Below are 23,850 nucleotides of genomic sequence, written 5' to 3'. Positions count from 1 at the left end.
CCCCTCATCCCTTCATCCCCTCATTCCCCTCATCCCTTCATCCCCTCACTCCCCTCACTCCCCGCTCCCGGCCCCTCCCTGTGCTGACGGGCCCCTCTGGGCCGGCAGGGGGCGCCAGAGCCCGGCCGCGCCCGCCCCGCGCGCACCCGCACGCGCGGACACGGCGGGAGGCGGCGGCGCGCGGAGAGAGAGAGAGGGACACACAGAGGGGACAGGGAGAGGGGACAGGGAGAGGGGACAGGGATTGGGGACAGCAGGGACAACCGGGACACACAGCCGGGACACACACACAGCCGGGACAGCGGCTCCGGGACCGCCGCCCAGCAGCGGCACCGCACAGCGGAGCGGCGGCCGCGGGAGGAGGAGGAGGAGGAGAAGCAGCATCATCAGCGCACGGTGCCCGGAGCCCCGGCCGGCCGCGCTGCCCGGAGGTAGGGGCTGCCTGCCCGCCCTGGCACCCAAACTTCGCGGGGCCAGCGCTGGCTCGGCTCGGCTTGGGGACCACCGTGCTGGTCCCCTCCCGGCCCCGGTGACCCGCTCTATCTCTGTTTTTATAATTGTTATTATTATCGTTATCACTGACGCTGTCCCCCCGCCCCTCCGCGGCGGGGTCTCGGCGGACGCGGCAGCTCCGCAGCCAGAAGTTGGCGAGGAGCCTGGGGGGCGACTGGCCCCAACTTGGGTCCCCTCTAAAGTTCCCTGCCCGGGGAGCCGCCGCCCCTCTCCGCTCCCCTCCGCTCATCCCCGCTCCTCCGCTCTCCTTGCAGATGTCGGGGGTGCTGCTGATCGCTGCCTGGTGCTTCCTGCAAGCGGAGAGCCGGCATCCTGAAATCATCACGAGTAACAGCAATCATGGCAATTTCCTGGACAACGACAAATGGCTGAGCACCGTCTCGCAGTACGATAAGGACAAGTACTGGAACAAATTCAGGGATGTAAGTACTTCTCGTTTGCCGCATGCTTCTCGTTCGTTCCGTTGCATCCTTCCTGCCGGCTTTGGGAAGCTGTGGGTAGAAGAGAGATGCAGCTTTGGGCAACTGGTTGCTGCTTGTTGGGAAGGACGTTCAGAGCTGTTTGGGAAGCTGGACAGGCAGTCCTGGCATCCTCGATCACCCCATCGACTGGGGCAGCTTGGGCTCTGTGTCAGTCTCACTGTGAGTTTATGGTCTTCAATTTTCCTCTGGGGAGGAACTTTGAGGGAAGTTTCTGTGCTTGATGCTTAAAGGCTGGTTAACTGAAAAAGGATGGAATGGTGTGTGTGTAAGGGAATACTTACCGGTTCAAGCCACAAGGTGGTAAACAGTGAAGCTTTTTTTTGCCTGCAGTTTTTATTGTCAGTTCTGCTTGTGGAGATCTTTGAGGCTGGTATAGGGTTGGAGGAAGCAAAGCTTTGGCTTGGGGTTGTTCTTCTTTCAGTCTGGAAAATAGGGGTAACTTCAAGATGTGTTATGACATTAAAATTTAATCTTGACTTCCTCTTGTTTGAATACAGTCATGTGTATTACGTCAGTGATGGCAGAAAGGGAAATGTATTGTTTATGGTAAAGGTTTTGTTTAGGAGCTCACTGGGACTCTAGGAAAGGGAAGAGTAGAGCTGGCTGGCAATTCTGATGTTTGTTTAGAAACACCTGGCCTTTAACAAGTCAAACTTTGATGCTCTGCTTCTGTCTCTGTGATCTTAACACTGCATCTGACTTTTCGAGGAGGGAGTAAAAGTATTAGAGTTAAATGTGATGGGTCTCTGCCTTGCTTACGCTCTCTATTTGCTGCTGTAGTTGTGGTCATCTCTGTGCCTTAGAAATGCTGCTCTGAATCTCAGGATAATGGGGTATGGCCTTAGCAATGGTATCAACAGCTCTCTCAGGGTGTGTGTTCGTGTGAAGTCCCTGTGATGACACATCCACCTACAGGGACTGTGGAGTTCTCCTGGAATAGGTGTCTGGAAAAGGGGATTCTGCAGTTAATATGTATTCCTAGATTTTTACCATGCTCCAAGGGAGTCTTTGCTGATATCTGGTTTAGTCTCCTGGGGAGCACAGGTTAAGGACTTCATTTGGTAATTCCTGAATCCAACTCGATGTGAGGATCTGGCAGCATTTGAAAGTCATAAATGGAATGAAGGACTGAAAAATTAGAGACAGATTTATAGCAAGGGACATCTTTCAACAGTCTCCTTCCAAATGGAGGCCTTGTATTAATCCCACAGCTTAAAGTTTTTAATTATTTTTATGAATTTTTTAAGTTTTCTGCTTCCCTCTTTATGTAACTTTTACATTTTCCTGCTTCCCTCTTCCTTTTTTTTCTTTAAAACCTGGAGCCATTGCAACTTCTCATCCCCTTTCCCCAGTCCACAAGTGCAATTGTCAGAGAAATTATTCCTCTTCCTCTGGAAGATGTTCACAAAGAATATCTCATGTTTTAAGGTGTCACAACGGAGAATGCTTTTTTAGACTTTCTGAAAATGTTAAAAAACATCCATAAAGCCTCAAAACTCTTTTTTATAGGAAGAATCATTTTATGAAAAAGGAAAATCAAGCTTAACCAGTGGTCTACCCAGAAAAGGAAATAGTATAAAGTTCATGCAAAGTTCAGCTACCTTTCTATCCAGCTGCCTTAACGGTTTTATTTAATTACTTAAAAACTAGAATATCACAACTGCATATGATTATTCCTGAAACCTTTTATGGGGCAAATTAACAGAGACTACTAATCATCTAATGATTTACTGGACCATGAGCCTGTGTGAGAGGTTTTGTGTCTGTAGGTAGAGTTGCTGCCAACATAGCAGGTAAGGCAGAGACTGCCCCTCTTGCATGGAGAGAGGTTGTTGGAAGAAATCTGCTCCTTGGTGGAGAAGTGTTTAATTTAAAACCTTTTAGGGTCTGAGTTTACAGTTCTACAGGGCAGAAGCCCTACTTCACACCTCGTAAAGCAGGTTGCAGCAATTACCATGATTACCTTCAGTTGCTTTCTGAATTTCCTCGTGTATATAAATATATTCCCACAAATATTTACGTAACTGTGCCCTTCTGCACAGTGGGAGAAAAGCTGTGAGAAGGTGTGGGGCTAAGATTTTATGGGTTTGGGTGTGGCCCCTTTAAACTCTGTGCATCAGCCCAAACATCTGCACACACAGATGTGCACATAAATCTGTCATAATGTTGCAGTACTGGGTAGGGGTTTTTTTTGCAGGTGATATATAATGGAATATAAAATTTTAAATTGAATTTCTCTCAACTTTTTCAGTTATTCTTTTTAAAATCAATTGGTAGGTCAGCCTTATTGAGCTATGGGCCAATATGGCCTGATTTGAGAGGACAGCTATTGATTGATTTTTTTTTGCTATGACCCATATTTCTTTTGGGCAAAGACAGCGTGGTAGTTGCACTTATTGGCCCAGAAGTCATTACTGCTCTGTGGAAAGAGAGCACAGAAATCCCCCCTCAGACTTCATTACAGCCACAGAATCAGGCTAAATTTCCAGATCTGACTGAATTTAATGGTGTGAAAAGATGACCTGTCATCATTTCCCAGAGGCCTCAAGGGATCTGTTTAAAACAATACTCTACAGTCTTTTCACATGATTTGAACACAAGTTACTGATTTTTTTCAAGTCCTCCATTTTTAAAAACAAGCAGAGCTTACAATAAATAGTAAGACCCACGTGACTGATCTGTTGTGAAACACCTGCTGTTGAAAATCTTGTATATTGTACACCTGCCCAGCAGTGTAATGTCTGTTGTATTAATAAGCTTCCAGTGCAATCTGAACCTGATATTCCAGTCTGTCTTCCACCCTTTTTTCTTTGTTTGCCATGGACTTTCTATGTGGCAAATGACAAAAATCTTAGCCCTGTCTCAAGTTCCATTTTACAGCTGGGGATAACAGTATTTGTCTTCCTCCCAGCTGCGTGTTGAAGCTGTAAATAAGAAAGGACAGAGCTCAGAATCTGTGGGAATATGAAATTTCTTCTACACCTCATCCATATGTTGAATGTGACTTGATACATATTTAAGTAACTGACTAGTAAGTTTCTAAAAGTAAAAACAAAATCAATGGAATTGTTACCAGAAAAATAAAAAAATTAACTGAGTAGAGTTTCTAGGGAGGATCTGCAGCTATTGTGCAGATTTGAGGCTTGGAAATACAGATAGGAGAGATATGAGAGTCAAATTAACCCTTTTTATATTAAGAACCTACATATGAAGGCCTCAATCTTTGGATCAAATCTGTTGAGAGGGATCCTTTGGCTTGAGAGGAACCAAAGGAGTAAAACCTTCAGAGCAGACTTGACAGCTGAATGTGGAGTGGATTTTTATAAGTCTTAGAAACATTTATTTTTATGTAAATAGCCACACATGTTATTGTAACCCTGCAGCATCTTGTGCTCATAAAGCCTTGGCACAGAAGGCATTGAATAAGTGTCCTTTTAGTGTTAGATGTGTCTTTAATCAAAATTATATGAACAGACTAATTCTATTACTTCTACTTGGACTTATGTCTATTACATTATTAATGCTTATATATAAAAAGGTAATAAGTTCAATAGCCACGGATTAAACTGCAGAAAGGAAGAAAAAAGTTAAATGAACTGAGAGGATCCAGTACAAGCCATACAAGGCATTTCCATGAAGTTGAAAGCTTGGCATGAGCTGTGGTTTCAGTGCCTGTTTATGCATGGCAGGCTGCCAGCCCACGTTCTGAGCATTAACTAAGCTGTTTCTCAAAATTTTATTGCTTGCAGAGTTTCAGTTCAGGCTATCATGTTAAAACCCCCTGCTTTTTATGCCTGGAGATGCTTTGAGGCTGTGCATGCCTAAGAAGCAAGGCATGAAATGTCAGCATCTGTGTGTAAACGTTGCTCAGACTTGCTGGATAAATAGTTATATATATTATATATGTATATGTAACTGTTCATGCTGCTGATGGTTATAAGTAGATTAGATATCAGATTTCCCAGATTGATCAGAGACTATCATCCCCTACAATTTTGTTAGTTATTACTATGTATCACCTCCCTGAGCCTGCAAATTCCTCCTCACACCTGATCAGAGGTGACAAAGCAAATGCAGGATTAGGAACCAGGGAGGATTTGTTTTGTTCCAGCTTTGCCACTGATGAGTTTTTGTCCTTTGGGTTGGCTCTTCACACTTCTTCACTGCCTTCCCCCTTGTTGGCACTTACTTTTCTCTGATTTGTTTAGCCCCAAATTAGAAGTGTGGTGGTGAAACCTGATAGCAGGGAGCTGGAAAACATGACCAGTGCTGAGGAGGGCTGGAATACCAAGCAGGCAGAATTGGAAGACCTTGGGAACTCGAGTAATAGAAATGAAATGAAATTTAAAAGTACAAAGTGGAAGGTCATGGGATTGAGAGCTAACACAAATTTATTCTGGGGCCTGGCAGCTCAGCTTGAAATAGATGAGAGGGAAAAACCTGTGTACTTTCATTGATTTGCAGAGTTATTCTAAGTTACAAAAGTAATGCCACTCTGAGGAGAGCAAATATGTTCTAGGAATGCAGAAAATGAAAGATTTCTGGTTCTGTTGAAGAGGTAAAAATGTACAACGTGTAGGAGTGAATACTTAATTATGTATATTGTGAGCACTTCTGATCAGTTAAACTCGAGACAGACAAATTTTTGTGGAGCTGGTGATCCAAAAGCCTTCCAGCATCACAGGAAAAAAGAGCCTGTTTTAAAACAATATTGTCTATTAGTTTACGCCACACAAAGATAATTGTGTAAGAGTAGATCTGCTTCAGAGTATTTATGGAAAAAAGGATGGCAAAAACTGAACTGAGTGGAGTTGAGATAAAAAACTAAGCAGATAACTGGTGACAAAAATAACCTTATTGCTGAATTTAGGGATAAGGTTATTACTTCACCCACAGGTGTGTTTTAAAAGTTAATGAGTATCTTAATGCTCACCTTAATGAGCACTTTATTTTCAATATGTAGCTTGTATGTTAAGAAAAAAAGATTATGATGTAGTAAACTGTAGTAAAAGAACCTGGACTGAGGGGTTCTAAAGGCCTTGGATTTTGATGTCACACGTGTCATGAGGTTTAAAGCCCCTCACTGGAGGTCATCTCTCTTCCTGTCCATGCACCTTCTGGTAGGATGGAACCTGATATGTGACACCCAAGTATCCCCTGGTCCCCTGGGGTTTTTACCAGGTCTTTTCTGCAGCCTGGGTTCTTTCTGCTGCCTCTTCCCTGGCAGATCCATCCTTCAGTGGCATCTCCCTGCCAAGGACTTCCCAATCTCCACTTATCCCCAGTCCAGCAGAAGGGGAAGCCACTTATTTTGAAATTGCATTTTCTTTTTTCCATGTGGTATTTAGAGCTGTATTTAGGTCTTTATTAGTAGAACATCACTTTTTCTACTTTCTTCACCTCAAATGCAAGGACAGGTTTTCCTGTGATGCAGTTGTTGGTACATCCAATACATACATTCCTGGAGGAACCATTCAGGCCCTGCTAATTAATTACCTGTAGTCCCAAGGAAGGGGACAGTACACTTGGAGAAAACCTGCTGGCTAAATCCTGGATATTCCAGTGAGGGAAGTGTCTGGGCTGTGTGACAGGACACAGGCACCTCAGGCTGCCTTCCCAGGAGATCATCATTCCAAGCCCACCTTGAGCTTTAATTGAAGTGAGCACTGTGTGGATGTTATTCCCGTGGAGCTGAAGTACAACAGAGCTGAAATGTGATTTATAAGTCTACCTCAGACACAGGTTCTCTTTCCAGCAGTTCTTACTCAACAGAGGGCCAGACCTGGAATACAAATGTGATCAAAAAGTACAGCTGAGAGGTACTTGCAGGAAATTTAAAAGACCAGCAACACATGAGATGGAATCTGTGCACCTGTAGTGCATAATCAGCTTCTTACAAACAGGAGAGATGTGCTCACCAAAAAAACCCTTCTCAAATTTGACACTTTCTTTTATGCAGTGGACAAGGGAGAAAATCATGGCATTTATGTCAGGAATAATTAACTTGGAAGGTAGAGACAGCCAGCTTTTTCTAATTAACTGACACTTATCCAGCTTCCCTAGGAATTACCTAAGACTCTAAAGTTAAGTAGTGTGGTACAAAACGAGGGTGTTATTTTCTGTATTATGTGTTTCAAATGATAACTTTTATTCAAAGACTGTTTGATTATTTCTTCCCTTATGTAACCAAGAATGAGATTTCCCCAAAGGAGCTCTGGTGAAGTCTTGGTTATGCTGAAGCTCAGATTCTCCCAGACATCAGTGAGGCCTGAGTTTGATTCTTGTATTCCTCATCTTCCTGTTCTCTTAGACAAAGAACAACTATGCATGACAGACCAGTTGGATTAAACAGTTCTCTTTGGCTTTTGAAGGACATTGTGGAATTGGAAAATGCTGAAAGATCAGGTGTCTGGCCAGCATAAACAGAAGCAGCTCCCTTGAAGTCCCTGGAGGAATCAAACTATCTGAAAATCAAACATCCACAGCCTACAAAGTATACATTTTATAGTTTCCAACCAAAAAAATAATAATAAAAAAAAGAAAGTGGAGTTGAAACAGAGCACAGTTAAGGTGATGCTGCTGCCTCCAGTGTGATTTTCTGTACTTCCAACACTTCACTCTTTCAGCTTTAAGTGGGGCTTTTTTGCTGCTAAGTTACCAAGTCTTAGCTCAAGTGAGTAGTCTGACATCAGGTAGATAACTCCAGCACTTGGCACTGGGGGATTTGCTCTTGCAGGTTGGCAGCTGAAATTGAATTACACATTTGGACTGAACATCTAATGTCTAATGAGTTTCAAGGCTAAGATATGATTCAAAATTCAGTTTACAGATAAATTGCTAAGCTACTGAGTAGAGGCTTTGGCAGGGAGTAGATTGGTCTTTATCTGTTACTTCTATGGCTTGGTTTGTAATCCAGGGTAACAGAAAATCATTCTCATTAAATAGGTACATGGGGGCATCAATTAATTCTGTGATCTTCGCTGTCCTCTTAATGAACTTTGTGTCATAAATTCACTTCACTGATTGCTTTCTCCCGGGTAGATAGAAAAATACTTTATTAAAAATTACTCTTAGAGTAACTATATTCAGATTGGTTTTTGAAAAAGGTTTCAATATATCATGGCTTAGAGTTGAATTCTGACTAACACTGGGATTGATGGAGGCAGTGATACTTGTCTGTCTGTGCTTTGAAATTGCCTAATCAGGGAATTCAGCCGTGGGTACAATTTCAGTTGAAATTGCACAGCATAATTTTTTATGTGGTTTTCAGCTCAGAGATCTGTCTTCATCCTTCCTTCCCCTTGTTCTGTTGTCTGTTCAGAAATTTATTTCAGCACTGTCTTCTAGTGTTTGGATGATGTCCTTTCTGACTTTCTCTTCAAGCTGTAGCAGTCAGAGAACTTGAACCTGAACAGAAGATCAGGGTAGAAAGGTAGAGGCGGCTGCAATCACTGGAACTGAGTGGGGGATGCTTAAATTTTGGTGAACAGTATAGGAGAGAGGCTGAAAATTATAGTTGCAGGGTTAAGAAGAAATGAAGCTGAGTTGTTTCTTCAAGGGAGTGGAAAATGTTTTTAGAGTAATGTTTCTGTGTGCACAGAAAGATTGATGTTTCATTCCAAGATGTCGAAGTCCTTGGTAGAACTCGATTGCAATTGGTAAATGTTAATAAAAATCAGTTTTAGAGAATTCAGAACTGCATTTAGCTGCTGGCACCAAGGTCGTGGGTTTGATCCCTGAATGGGCCGTTCACTGAAGAACTGGACTCGATGATCCTCGTGGGTCCCCTCCAACTCCGAATATGTGATTCTGACTGGAAGATTTCTTGGTGGGCAACAAGAAATGTTATGATGGAGATGAGGGGTCTGGCTTTGCCTGCCCGGAGCTGTCCGGTGCTGGATCCACTCTGGGATCCAGCTGTGCTGCCCGGAGCTGCCCGGTGCTGGATCCGCTGTGGAATTCCAGCCGTGCTGCCCGGGGCTGGATCTGCTCTGGGATCCAGCCGTGCTGCCCGGAGCTGTCCAGTGCTGGATCCGCTGTGGAATTCCAGCAATACTGCCCGGAGCTGTCCGGTGCTGAAGCCGCTCGGAGCTCCACTCTTCAGGCGCTGCTGAGGATCCTCCTTCTCACTTGGGAGTACCAAATCTTCCTGTAGCATCCCGTGCTACGTCTGAAAACACTTTCCCGAAGTGCTCAGGGATGTGTATCTACATCAGACAGATGTGGGAGCAGAGGATAGAGCAAATTCAGAGTTATCCAATGACAGATCTAACACCAAAATTGATGTCATGTGTCCCAGGACAGTTCTCCTCTGTGCTGGAATACAGAGAAAGCTGAACAGGCCTGTGTTCTCCCCGTGGATAAATGTGCCAGTGTCTGATAGCAGTGTTTATTGGCTCAGATTCATTTCCTGTGTGATATCATTAACTTCACCCAAGGTATATAGGGGATAAATGTTATTCCTTTTTTTCCTAAATGAAGGCAGGGTAACCAATCCTTTTTATGCTGGCTATACTATTTATTGTTTATTTGATGCTGGGTAAACACTCTCTAATTTGATATCATATTGGAGAGGGGCTTGATATTTCCTATTAAAACAGATATTAGGCAAAGCAGGTTCCCTGAACCTGATTTATTTTTAAGTTAAACTACATCTCGTGAAACTCATGAGTCTTAGGGGTTTTTAAATCCACTGATCATTTTAGAACTTATTTCATATGTCTAAAAAAGAAATTGTTGCACATAAAAGAGCACCAGAGCGCTGCTTTCAGCAGGGATATCTATAAGCATGGGATAATTAGTGGTTTAAATACAGAATAGTCTACCTTATTCCTTAAACATAACCATGAATCTCCACATTGTGTTTCACTCAGGACAGCAGCGTCCAAAAGGAAATCCTGCCTCATTTAATTAGAATAAATATAAACTGGAAAAATGCTGCATTCTGTCAGCCATGTGTGGAACTGCAGTTGTGCAGCACGAGGGAAACTGATAAACCAGATATATTTGCCCATAATGAAGTAGAGAGTGATTCAGATCAGTGGCCCTGGATTTATTAGTCTCTTCATGCTTATATAGCAACGTTAAATTGGATATAACAGGACACTTAAGGGTTTATTTTCACTGGAATATGAGGCAGGATGGACTGTAATGATGATCCTTACGTGACACAAATGTCTGTTTTTATATCTAGTCTCCTTTTTGTAAAGCCTTTTCTCCTCTCGTGAAGAAGTGCTTTCTGTCTTATCTGAATAAGTGTCAAAATGCCTGGCAAAGCAAAGATTTTGGGACTTGTAATGAACTTCTTATAACCTGAGATGAAAGGTAATCCTTTCCCCCTGGAAATAGTGATCTAGTGAGACTGTGAGCCAGCATTTCCTACCCAGGTGCAATGCCATGCCCTGTAAAAGAGAAAAGGAATTGAACACAAGGACCAGACACTTCAATGGATACAGAGCAACAATTTCTGAGCATCCATGAAAAACTAATATAAACAATTTTAGAACCATATTAAAATATAAAAACACAACACAAACACAGACAGATGTGGCTTGTGCTGCAGTTTCCATTAGCAAAGAGAGCAAAGCAAGAAGCAATTTTGAAACCTGCCCCATCATTGCAAAACCATTACTGAGCTGTCAGGAACGGTGCAGTTGGTGTGTTCCATCCAGAATGATGCAAGATTGTCTATAAAATTTGAACTCACTAAGGAGACATGTGGATATGAAATCAGATACTAAGATGAAGCCTCAGGGCATGGCTGATTTTAAAGCTGAAGTTCCATGAAATTAGGAGCTACTGAAAGAGCAATTTTCTTCAGTTATTCTTTAAAAGGAGAAACTATAGGTGCAAGGGAAGTAAAAACAAAACAAAAAACCTGATACCAAAAACCATTTAAAAGCCCCAATCTGTGTCACAGGCAAATGAATGCTGGAAAATTTAGTGGATCCAGATAGAGGAGTCGTGGCTGAAATGGAGACATGCTCCATTATGTAAGAAATAATGGCTGAAAACAATCTTTCCTGAAGCCCAGCAGTGTCTCCTCATGGAAAATTCCCAGCAGAAAGAGGAAATGAAGAATGTGACTCGTGTCTGTGTGTGTAGGAATCCAGGGAAGGAATCTATAAACACAGAATGGGAAGAAGGCAGACAAGGAAAACTGTGTTCCACTTGATTAGAGAAGGGTCCAAAATTCCAGGTTGCTGATGGTGTTAAGGTCAGGGGAGAGGAGAACAGGAAGGGATTTAGTGAGGATGCAACTGGAGATGAGTTGTGTGCTGAGCAGTACCTGGGTGACCCTGACCCGGGCAGTAGGAACTCTGGTGAGCAAAGCTACTGGTGAGCCCCCTTCAGATGGATGGGTGACTCTGGGCACAGCTGTAAAGCTTGTCTTGCTGGGTGTACACAATCCATTTTGGACCTTAAGCAATCACCACTGGCTTCTTGCCAGCTGAGAAGCCTCAAACATCTGCACTTCTGTGGTCTTCCCACTGCGTGACTTGTGGGGTGGGGTGGGGGCGGTTTTGCTTTTAATGTGGGATAAACCACAGAGATGCTCTGCAGAAAGAGTACATGCACTTTAATCACTTTTCTCCTTGCAGTGTAGTTGGGGATATCTGTAGCATTTCATAACTAGCAGAGGAACAGATGGTCAAAGCTTGGTTTAAAACAGAGCATCCATGGAGTGATCGTGTGCTGCTGCGAGCTTATTTGGGAAGGAGTTTGCTCCGTTCCCTTGGATGATGCTCTAACACAGTGGTGCAGCAGTAAAGCAGGGAGAGGATTTATAACAGTTGGTGTAATTCAGTGTGTAGGACGTATATAAACCGTGGAAAACATCCAAACTTACAAGACATCTCCTTGATGCTCATGTCTTGTGCAGCACAAGGAGGAATTTCAACCTTTACCGTCCTGCACGGCTGAAACCTGTTACGTGTGGATTCATATCTAGGGGCAATATAACAAAATGCCCTTAAGATTTCCCTGTTCCCTTTGTCCTATTTCTTCACAGAAAGGAACAATTCAGTTCTCTGCTCAAATTGCTGTAAGTGAAAAAAAAAACAAAACAAAACAACAACAATAAACCACCCCCAAATCAACAAAACAAACAGAAAAACCTCTCTTTATATTTTCCTTGTGTGCTTCCAACATTAACATTGTGCTGCAGTTTTTCAAAGCTGGAAAACATGAGAGGATTTTGTCAGCATTTCACCATGACACTTGTTTCACACAGAAAGCCAGAGGGCAAAACAAGAGTGGTTTCTTCTGGTCCATGTAATCTTTTTAGAAGGCAGTGGGAGCCCTACAGGCACAATCACTGAGATTCGGATGGGGTAATGTTCAGAGTGATGAGATCTGGGAAGGAAAGGCTGATTGATTAGCTGGTGATTCCATGTTCCAAATTCAAAACTGACAAATATTTGATTTTAAGGAGCAAAGAGCAAGGAGAAGGTTGCAAAGAGAAAACCAAGCTAAATATATTTTCCATCGATAAAGTAGAAATATGGTATTGTCTGTCCCAAAGGAGCTGAATGGATTATTGCCACCATCCAGTCCAGTCAAGATCACATTTTCTTTTTTTTTCTCATATCTTTTCTTAAAAAAAAAAAAAAAAAAGATAAATGACCCCATGTTGAGATGTTTATCTCTGGGAGATGACCTGCATTTACCTTCAAGTCAGGGTGAATTGGATATTCTCGTTCTCTGTGAAACTGTATCACTTTCTCCCTGCAGACTCTATAGATGAAGACATAAAATATTTCTGTGGAAGCAGTGGTGCCATTCCCTCTATGTATGTAATGTTTTGGAGGATATCTGTAATAGCCAATGAAATGGTCTTTGATAGCTCCTGTTTTTCTCCAGGTGCTGAACTATAAATTTAAATATATTGTGAACTGTGTTTTCTTTTTCCATCGTGAACTCCCTATATCTCCTCACAGTGAGGGATTCACAGAATAAACCTGTAGGTTTTTGTTTGCCTAAACATTTCTAAGTTTTTCATCCTCAGTTTTCATATAAAACCAAGTCAAAATTTTTCAGCATGGAAAAATTAATGTTCCCACTGCACCAGTTTCTGCATTGACAAGATGAAGTGAATTATTAGTGTTCATTCAGTTCAACTGACAGGAGGGTTTATAATTCTTAAATATATTTAGATTGTAAACTTCTTGGGATGGAAACACTTCTCTGTGCTGGTCATGCAGAAGCCAGTCCAGTGAGGGCTGTCACTGTGCAAGGGCTGCTGACCAATATAAATGTTATAATACAAAGAGTTCATCTTTATCACCAGTTCATGTTGTCAGTAGTAGAATTAAATTAAAGCAACTATGTCACTATGGGGTTTGACTTTTCCTGGGTCCTGTGTGCTTCCCTTTCCTTCTGCAGACCTCATAAATGGTTCAGAAATAGCCTTTTCTAAGTCAGTTGAAGTGTTTTCAATTTAGTATCAAATGAGGTACTTTCAGTTTAGAGATGATCAAAACAGTCACAACCATCATGTTGTTGGGCAGCATTCCAGCCATCTTGGTATTCAGCTGCAAGAGCTACAAAAGCAGTTTAATTTTAGTTGCCCCATAACAGAACTAAGCCCAAGCTGTTTCAAGCTTGTCAGAAAACCTCCCTTCATCAAGAATTCCCAGAAATTATTTAGCTATTACAACTGCCTGAGCCTGTTTCATGAGTCATAGGCACTTTGCCCAGTAGAATTCCACTCCTCCCTCGCCTTTGAAGCGATCAGTGAATTTTTAAGATGCCTTTTCTCATAGTGGTTGCTGAAAACCACATCAGTGGCTCTTGGTTGCACATTCAGGCCTTCAGAAGATGTTTCTTAATTGCTGGAAGTGTGGAACAGCTCAAATGAGGTGTCACCCAGGAGCTGAGGCTACTGCAGCTGTGCTGCTTCAAATCTCAACTGCCTTGAGAGGCTGAGGGATTACAGAGTGTTCCCTGTTATGACAGGGCTTCCCACTGCCTGCTGAGCTGGGAATTGTTCCTTCCAGGTTAGACTGTAACTTGTGACTGTGCAAAAAGCTGGGGAAGAAATGAAGGCCACCTGATCCACTCTCCCAGCACTACTGGCAGAGAAGTATTTAGGGATTGTACATTCACTGGCTGGGTGTAGTTTGAGAAAGCCCAGGGATGTACCTCAGGAAGGTACAGAGTGGGAGATCTGGCTTTTATATTTAAAAAAGATCATTTAAGTGGCTCCTCTCACCAGTAGAACATGAAAAATGTGCTTGGTGTGGGGCTGTAGAAAGCCAGGGAAATCCAGTGACAAGGAGTAAACAATTATTTGTGAATTTGTAAAGTAAAAAGTTATTGTTTAATAATTTGGAGGAGTGACAGGAGGGAAAATACAAAGGAATTTCCTACAGCAAATTTTCATTTGCTGCTTTGGGAGCGTTTCTTTCAGGGGGAAGGGAGAATGGAAGTTGTTGCCCATTTTTGTTCCAAAACACTGTTTGTAGGGTGAATTCCTGATTTGGGGGAACTGCTGCCTTCCTGAGCTTTCCAACAAGGTCAATGCATTGTTAAAAGCATGGAAGGTTTGCACCCTGCTGTGGCCAAACAGCTCCTTCTCCTCCCACCTCCTTTACATCCCATTTCTGAGCACCACAAATCTTTTTTCCTGGGTTTGTACACGTGGGTAGGGGACAGTAAGTGACTTTATATTCCTGCACAGAACACAGCAGCTACCTGGCCTCTCATCCATGTCTTCCACTTCCTCACTCCTTTTAAATCTGATTTCAATTCTGTGCTTAGTTAAGGGCACTTCTTTCATGTTTTGCTTTCCCAGGAACACAGCATGCAAACAGCAGAAGCTGGAGTGCTGTGGGAATAGCTGCTCCTTCATTCCAGCCTCATCATTTGTGTTACATAATTGGGTTTATTTTTATTTTCAGCTTTTGCTTTCTGAAAAGCAAAGCAAAATATATGGGGTTTTTGATCTCTCCAGTCTTGTTTGTACCCTGCTGAGTATAAGAAAAAGAAGTCTGTTTTGCAGAGATAGACCTTAGATCATGCTTCAGAATTTCAGAGTAAATTCCCCAAAGTGAAGCAGTAGGAGCTGTCACTGTCACTGGGATAACAAAAACAATAAGGAAATGCCAGACTAAAAGTATGGGCAGCCTCACTCAACAAATGGAATGGCAAATTACCAGCCAGTGTTTAAAAGAAGATCCAACTACACTGCTTTTATCCCTGTAGCACTGGCAAGGCTCCTGGATTGGTGCTGGGAGAGCAGGGATGGTTGGCCAGGGGAAGGGGGAAAGGCCATTAAATCATCTGGCACTGGGGTTAAAAAACCCAACCAACCCAGAATTAAACTGTCTCTGGCACATTGTTTGCATGAAGATTATTCACACACTTCTTCACAATTATCCAAACCGTTTTCTAAGATGCACAGCTTTATACCTAAATAGAAACCTGTCTGGGTAAGTTTTACTGTTTATTCTACTTGAAAAATCTGTAGCATTTTCCACAAAAAATGTTTCAGGAATCTTCATGCACATTTTATAAAGATGCCATCTGTAGAATACATTTAACTTGTTCTCTAAGAGTTTCTTTGTCATCAAAGATATTTTCAGGAGCAAAGCAAGCAGCTTTTGTTACCTTTGTCCTTGCTATCAGCTGGATTAGACATGTTCTATGATTCTGTGATATTGTTATAGTTTCCATTCAGAAATAACTGATATTCCATCTGTTCCTCTGCTGGACTTTGCAGGGAGCTGGGATTTGTGGGAATGCCTTAGAACATGTTGAACTCTTCCATGGAAATAATAGACTGTGATAACAGAGGCCAAACTTTCTGGAGTTATGAATTTTATTGTGATACTAGAGGTGAAAAGAGTCTTTGAGAATGGGAAAATGGATGTTTCCTATCTCCATTTTGAGGTGTCTGGAGAAAGTAAAAACAATTAATTGCCCTTTATTTTTCCTTCTGGTGACCAGTTTTCTGACTTTTACCCATTTTATGACCATTTTAACCTTAAGCTGTGTCCCTGCAAACCAGAAAGAAGATCTTCCTGCTTCATGGAAGGTTAAGTTGGTATTTCTGAAAGGGCTTTTATCAGTATAGATTATCCTTCAGGCAGTGCTCTCTGCCTCTGGAAACTCAGTACTGACATTTAAAATCCTACATTTGAAATATTCATCAACAACAGAGGGATAGGTGATGTGCTTCCTCCAAGATTTAGTTATAAAATATTTTGGTTCATGTCCTCCATAAGGAGATCTTCATAGAATTAAAGCATCTTGGATTTTCAAAATATCTTCTTTCTGTCCTTTAAGGCTTCCTGCTTTGTCTGCAGATTCCCTGGAAGCCATCCACTCTTATTTATCTCTGCAGCTGATTTTGAGTAAGACCTCAGCTCTCAAGGAAAGAAAGCCTTGTAAAGGATTTCTCATAAAAATGTTGCTAGTAAGGCACACATAAAAATAAACTGCTCCTCTCCTTCCCTCCTCTCTAGAGTGAGCTGAGAGGACACCACCAGTTGAATCATCTGTCTGAGTCATGCAAACAGATGTCATTGTTTGATGCAAAGATGAACTAAAAAGCTGTCATTTGCTGGGGAATATTTTTATGCTTGACTCACTTGTCCAGTGAAAGGGAGAGTTTTTTTCTTAGCTTTCTTCTTTTCTTTCCTTCTTTGCCTCCTTTCACATGGAAAATCACAATGAAGCCGTGTGTCATTGCAATGGCTGCAAACTCTGCTGCTGAAAAAGCTTTGCAGAAATCTTCCACCTCAGAGCATCTGCCAGCCTGGAAAGGTGGGATTTTTTGCACTGTGGGGCCCTGTGCAGGCATCCATGTAACCCTTCCTTCAGAATGCCTGGACCTGGGCAAACACCTTCTCCTGCCCAGCTGTGCTGCCTGAAGGAATTCACTCCTGCCTCTGGACTGTGAAGATGGTCCACACTCTCCCCCTGATGTCTGGCAGCTGATCCTCAGATTCACGTTGAGGTTTTGCTTTCCTTGCCCTTCTCCATCTCTTCTTGTTCTCTTGGTTCATCTTTCTGTGTCTCTTTTGTTAACTCTGCAGCAGCTTCTTTAGTTTCCACTTCTCTCCCTTTTTTTTTCTTTATTCTTTCTTCATTCTGTCATCTCTTGTCCATCCCCTTTCTTTTCTGCATTTTTCTAGTGTTAACCTTTCTCCCCTCCTTTTTATGGGTATCTTTTATATCCTCTTCCATTAGCCAAGTCCTGTGAGTTTGCTACCAAATATTTCTAGTCAAGAAGTCATAGCAGCACAGAGCTGCTTTATCCACACTGATGCTGATGATGGGGCCAGTCTGGTTTTCATCCTAAACCTGGCCCTCTAAAAGCTGGTCTGTATTCCTGCCCAGGAATTCCTGCTCTATGGGATAACAGGACTTGAAGGATGAGCCAGTGCTGCAAAATGCAACAGCCTGGGCAGAAGTGCAGACACTGCTTTAGAGCCCTAATTTCTCTAGCAGTCAGTCCAGTTTATAATTGTGAGCATTTGTTTAAGCTTCCTAATCACAGCTTCCCAAAACAAAAAGGAAGTTTTTCTTGTCTGGCTTGTAACATCAAGGAAAATCTCAACTCCTAGTTCAAGAGAGGAGAAAGGAGATGAAGGTGCAGCTACTCTTTTTGCTTGCTTCTGCCATAAAGCTTTACTTATTTAAATGACCATTATAATTATATCTCTGAAGCAAGGAATGGTTTGAATACTCTTCTGATTGAAGGAATCAAATAATACATGAACTGGAAGGCTTACCTGCCATACTCTCTTTTAAGTGTAGTAATTTTAAAATTTATTACAATTGATCTCAAAATATTAAAAGGAGGATTTGTGATATTTCTGCTTCTGTGACCTTCCAGGAGCATTCGTTTATACTCTGGAAGATGGAATTTATGTCAATAAGTGTCTAATGGATCTACAGTGGATTATAGGCTACACTATCATATTTTTTTCCTCATTCATCCCTAATCAACAGGGCAAGGCTCTTTTCTGAGATGTCTTTCCCTCCAGGGTTTGTTGGTATGTGTTTGAATGCTGCTCGTGTTTTGGAACAGGTTGGATTCCTGGGGAAGTCATTTACAGATACCAGATTAGTCAGAGTTTGGATTCCTGGGAATCTGGTGTGTGGCCACCAGAGCAGTGCAGTCCTTCCAGCAAGTTTAAAGCTAAAGACATTACTTTTTCTGGTAGATGGGAGATCATTAACAAGTGTAATTTTGTCTGCCCTGAAAATAAATTGAACAGAGCCCCTTGGACCACTGCACAAAGGACAAACAGTAACATCAAGCAGCAATCCTCATTTAATGCAGGGAATAAAGGTATTGTATAAAGCAAGTTGCATTATGTGAAAGATCTGTTTGAAACCCAAGGTTAATGTTTCATACTATGTGTTCACCAGTTTATAGGTGCTACAAAAATTAATTTAGTTTGCAGATGTCGTGCTCTGTGTCGGGAAAACTGTAGCCAGCCCATTATTATGTAAAATACCATGGAATTAAATTGCATTATTTTGATTAAGTCAATATGATGTTAACTGATTTCTCTAGCCAGAAGTACTAAGCAGACAGCACGGGTATGGGATGTTTGATACCTTGCCTGAAGCTTCAAACAAATTGTTGTTTATAATGAAGTTGTGAAGTGTTCACCCTGATAAAGCTGTATCCTGTTCAGATTGAAGATACTGTTTCAGCATATTTCAGAAATTCATAATAACTCCCCACCAGGGCTCTCTTATCTCTTTCCTGGAAAACCATAGTTTGTGTTTATCTGATCACTCACGTGTCAAAACAGCTTCCCTGAGAGCTTGAGAAAATTAAGAGTGAGGCAAATCACTGCCTCTTTAAGTCCATTTTTCTGGAAGATTTGCTGGAGTTGGGGCCATCCTTCCACTTTGTGTAACCACAGGGACAAAAGTCACCCATAATCCTGTTCTCCCCAAGGGGGTTCTGTTTGTCTCTGTAATTTTAATGAGTGTTTATTTTTACGTTTGTGCTCAGCCCCAGTACAACCAGCAGAGTTGCTGAGGATCCCAGTAAGCTGTTCCAGCAATCAGGCTCCTCCCACTTGGAAGTAAAAGAAACTCACAACCTTTCTCCTTCTTTCCTACTGGTTTTATCAGCCAGCTGAGTACAAATTATCTTTCTATTCAATTGTCTCCTGAGAATTTTGCTTATGATTCTTGGGTGTGATACGATAAGGTAGAGTAATCTGTGACATCAGCTGAAGTTTTATAACCAGGTTCCTCGCTGCAGTCTCTTCAAATATGTGTCTGCTTATCAAATTTTCTCCTGCGTGGTGCTTTTCCTGATGTGAGTAAATAGGAAAAACTAAAAAACTAAAAAAGCTGGCTTTGGGAAGGAGGTGAGGGGAATGCCTTCCTTTCCAAGGGCTTTAAAATAAAGAAAATGGAGTATTCATAAATTCACTATGAGTTTTTTATAACTATAACAAATATGTTAACTATCAATTCTGTTCATATGTAGACACAATGCTTAGAGTTTCCAAATCTGCAAATGTGTAAGTATGTGTTCAGCTTTGGAAGAGGAATGATGAGCTCTCAATGGCTGGCCTTGCTTTCTCCAAATTAGGGTGTCCCACAGCTGTGTGCAGGATTTATGTTTAGTGGTGCATTCCCTTAGCTTGTGGTTGACTTTTGAGCCCAAATATGTAGTTGTGTGGCTGCAACTTTCAAAATCCATTTACTTTCACTGGAAAGCTCTTTATTTATCAGAGGTAATTTAGTCATTCAGCCCTGGTAAGAAGAGTTTGGTTCCAAGCAATCAGAAATGCTGTGTTTGGTGTGGTGGCCATATGCTGATTCCATAACAAAAGAATGAGTGTGTTTGAATCCTACAGACAACACTGAGGATAATCTGGTGACTGACTTATTCCTAAGACTTCACAGAACTGGGGAATGCTTTACCTGCCTTTGAAATGCAGTTTATCTGCAGGGTAAAAATGGAGCAGCTGGTCTGAACACACCGGAGTTAACCCAGCCTGACCCTGCTGGGCTTGGGACCTGCCAGAATCCCAGCAGGAGGCTGGGAGGCTGCAGGCAGGGCTGGAAATCAGCAGTGTAAATTCCTGGCAATTCCAAAGAAATGACTAAGTGTTGCAGGAGATGTGGATTGTGCCATTTTGTATTTTACTTGGTGGGATCACAAAATGCATTTTATTTTACTTCTTTTTTTTTTCTAAAGCTGAGCTGGCCTTCTGATTTTATTGGGGCTGCTGCTTCTCCGTGAACCCACTTGAAGGGGTTTGATTAGAGGTCCCTTTCAGACTGACAAGGTGACGGTATTTTCTTTCCCCATTTCAGTGTTGTTAAATTCTGAGTGCTGGCAGGGCTGAAAGATGAGGCACTGGGAGAGATTTGCCATTATTTTCCAGCAGTCTGGTGACATATTGGTGCTCTGAAGCTTTCACTTTAAACAAAACTAAACTGACCTTAATGGTTGTCTCGGCTCTTATTTCGTGGTTGAACACTCCCAGAGCTGATGTGCAGCTCTCTTTCCTCTCTTGCTGATCAAAAGCAAATTAAATGCTTATTCCTGAACTTGAACCTCTCCCAGTGTTTTTCAATTTTTAACCCACTTATGGGCGTTAGTTATTTGTAATTTTCAAGTGGCTGACTCTTAAGGTTGGAATTGTGGTCCCACAGAAGTCACTCAAATTTACCTCCAGTCTTCCACATGAAAATATTGAACCTCCCACATCAATTTAAAGCTTCTTTCCTTCAAATGCCAAGAAAGTAATCCTATCAGGAGAAGCCTATTTTTCTTTAAAATGTCTGCATTTTTACTATATCTAAGTATTTTACTGCTAAATCAGTAGCCTCAAGTGAAAAATAAAGAGATGTAGGCCAAAAAAATATCATTTCAAGTCAGAACACAGGAAAACTATTGCAAGTGGCCTTTAGAATTTGTTGACTGGCAGAATTCAGGTAATAGAAGAGTGTCAAAGCATTTACTCATTTATTTCATGTCCAGTAATGTTGCAGCATGAACTCAAAAATTATGGAAATAGTAACAGCTTCTAAATACAAGGGGGGAAAAAACCCCTCAAACCCTGAGCTATCCTGAAGTCTTGCTTTGTTTCTAATATGTGCTAACTGTGTAAGGGGATGGGAGGATTAGGATTTAGCAGTTTTAATCTGTTTAATTTTGCAGCTCTAATCTAAGGGATTTCTGGTATTTCTCCTCCATCAATCTGGGTGTCTGTTCTGATGCTGTAGTTCAGTCATTTCAGACACTTGATTTTATTCCCTGAGATATTGCATTTGATATGGCAATTTTTCCTGATAGCATTTCATCTGATAACCCATCTGATGGGCCCCAAATACAGTATTTTGTCCTGCTTCAGTGTGCACACCAACTGGATTAGAATATTAAAGAGTCTGAACTATTTTAATTCTTCATAATCAGCTCCCAAACTTTCCCTGGAAGAGGTTGGTGTGGCAGATTTGCAGCTTTACATCCAGCCTTGCTTAAGTTGTGTTACACTCAGATACATCCAGTAGGAGTTTATCTTTCTCCTCTTCTTAAAAATGAAGGTATGTACATTCAGCTGTGTAGGGTATATCCCTTAAAAATAGTTTTGCAATGTCAGTGATTGACACAAAGAATAATTCTCATGAACTTGAACTGTGAGAAATGTGAAAATCCCCAGTTATGTTTTTATCTTGTGGAGGTATGACTGGAAAGGAATATAAAAAAGGACTTTTTATAAAATAAAAAGCTGAACAAAACCCACGTTTTCATCCTTCTTGTGCCCTCTGGAAAATCCTGTCATGTGTCTGGTTCATTTGTGAGGGCTTAACTCCAAATCCCTTGCTCAGGGTTTCCTCTGCTCTGTGTGAGTTCTTATCCAGAGGAAGGTGTTGACAGTGACAGGAGTTTGCCAGTGTGACTGAAATGGTTCAATTTGCCAATGGTGCTATGTTTGATTCCAGTATTTGAGCAAAATACCGTGGTGGTGAGGAGCTTACGGTCTGAAATCATGAATTCACTCGATTGTACTTCACTGGACATCGGCAGTGAGGGAGGATGACGAAAAAAGGAACAACTGCGTTTTCTTCCCTCCCATCACAGTGAGGATTCCATGGACTCAGGTTTTGGGCTGGGTGACACTGTCTGGGAGATGGCTCCAAAGTCACAGCACTTGGGTTTTATGGAGACACTGGCAGCCCTGGGGAAGGAGAAGGATCATGTTGAGAAAACGGGCAGAGTGGCTGTTCCTCATTTATTGATCTGAACTAGATCTACCTCCAGAGGCCACCTTCTACTTGCTCTGGGTTAGCTTTCCACTTTCGTAAAGGGAGATTTTATTTTCCAATTAAATCTTAACATTGGCATTAATGAATGATGCTACAGCCTTTTGAAACACCTCACTTTTTAATTTTTTTTTCCTTTTTTCCCCTTCCCCTTCGTGTAATTACTCTTTGATTTAAGGTCGCTATTGATTTGTTATACACTTGTCCTTGGTGTAAATAGATAACTGTTAAACATCAGATAAGAGGGCATGAGTGACACTTTCCATTATACAGCTCCAGGAAACATTTCTTGCATTGAAAGGATCTTCCAATGGATTTTCTTTTGTGGTGGAGACTGTTTTGTGGCATTTGTTGACAATGCTGGTGACAATTAGCATGGCTTCTCCATATCAAGACAGTAAAGAGCTTGTCTTTAGGGCAGCTGGAGATGATGGCCTGAAGGGAATCCTGGCAGGAGCTGGGACAGAGTGCAGCTCTAGAAACAGGAAGGGTAAATGCCTCATTACTGCAAAATAAAATCAGATTTTTGCCACTTGGAAGTTCTTCTCAAAGGCCACAAAGGTTTCAAGGAGAAATCACAGATGGCCTAAGACAGAAGGAACTGGTTCTCTTTCCCACAGGACATGACTGCCAAAAGTCATCAGTGTTTGCTGGGTGTTCCAGGGGACAGTCACTTCCCAGCAAGTTCCCCTGGTGCTGCTGGAGGGAGGATTTTGCTGTGTGAGTAGGAAACAGGAGTGGAAGCCACTGTCTGACAGTGATTTACTGTGGGACAGGATACCTGAGAGACTCAGTGCTGCTGGATTTGGCATGGAAAGGCTTCTCAGCAGCCCAGGAGATGGGATGTGCAGCTGCTGCTTTCAGGGAGAGCTCTTTGGGAAGTTTGCCCCTGTTGGTCTGACAGACAGAGCCCTCGCTGGCCTGCAGAGGAAACAGCAGCACTCCTTCCCTTCTCCTACAGAGATCCACAGTGAAAATCTTCTCCCTGGGAGGGATTTTTCATCTTTATTTTGCTTCTCCTTTGAGGCCTGATGTGATTGCCACATCATGCCTGGGTGTTGCTGCTCTAGGTGGTTGATTGGAGCACTCAGAAGAGATTCCCTTGCAAGGTCGTCCCTGTGAGTGTCCCAAATGGGACAGGTGGTGAAATTCAGCTCTTACTACCCATAGCCTGATGAATTTTAACTTGGATTCAGCAGTAGACACCAGAGATATTTGGTATCAAAGCCTCCAGGCTCATCTGCCAAATGTTTTCTAGTTCTCAATAATCTCAGCATAGTGCTGGGTGTGTGCTCTGTATTTTCTAGTTTCACAGAGCGTGTCACAAGCAATTGATCTGGGATCGTGTTTTGCCTTCATTGCCATGCAGCTTAATTAGAGCCAGCTTTTAATGAAGATAATGAAAGGAACAGCAATAAATGGAGCAGAAGCAAGATCCAAGTATTTCTTAGTGCAAGTTACAGGATAAAGGCTCAAAAATGTCCTTTCTAGGTCCTTGATTCTGAGGCAACACTGAGGAAGATCAGCAAGGTTGTGGTTTCTGCACCTTGTAATGACCTGTTCTAGTCCAGCATCAGTCTGGAGATGAGTGATGATATCT

At 42.1% G+C, this 23,850-nt stretch overlaps 1 protein-coding gene across 1 annotated transcript in view; it reads left to right on the top strand.

The window, feature by feature from the left end:
• The first annotated feature begins 242 nt into the window (after positions 1-242).
• SPOCK1 (SPARC (osteonectin), cwcv and kazal like domains proteoglycan 1) overlaps positions 243-23,850 on the top strand; it is a 251,052-nt gene continuing 227,444 nt past the window's right edge. Inside the window, exons 1-2 of the mRNA XM_050312287.1 lie at positions 243-431; positions 768-935. Of these exons, the coding sequence (XP_050168244.1) occupies positions 768-935 (168 nt within the window). The 5' untranslated portion in view covers positions 243-431. The remainder of the gene's footprint in view (positions 432-767; positions 936-23,850) is intronic.

The sequence above is a fragment of the Myiozetetes cayanensis genome, unplaced genomic scaffold (assembly GCF_022539395.1).
Source record: "Myiozetetes cayanensis isolate MyiCay16 unplaced genomic scaffold, myiCay2020 scf17, whole genome shotgun sequence".
NCBI classification, from domain to species: Eukaryota; Metazoa; Chordata; class Aves; order Passeriformes; family Tyrannidae; genus Myiozetetes; species Myiozetetes cayanensis.
This window is presented reverse-complemented; position numbering and strand designations above follow the sequence as displayed.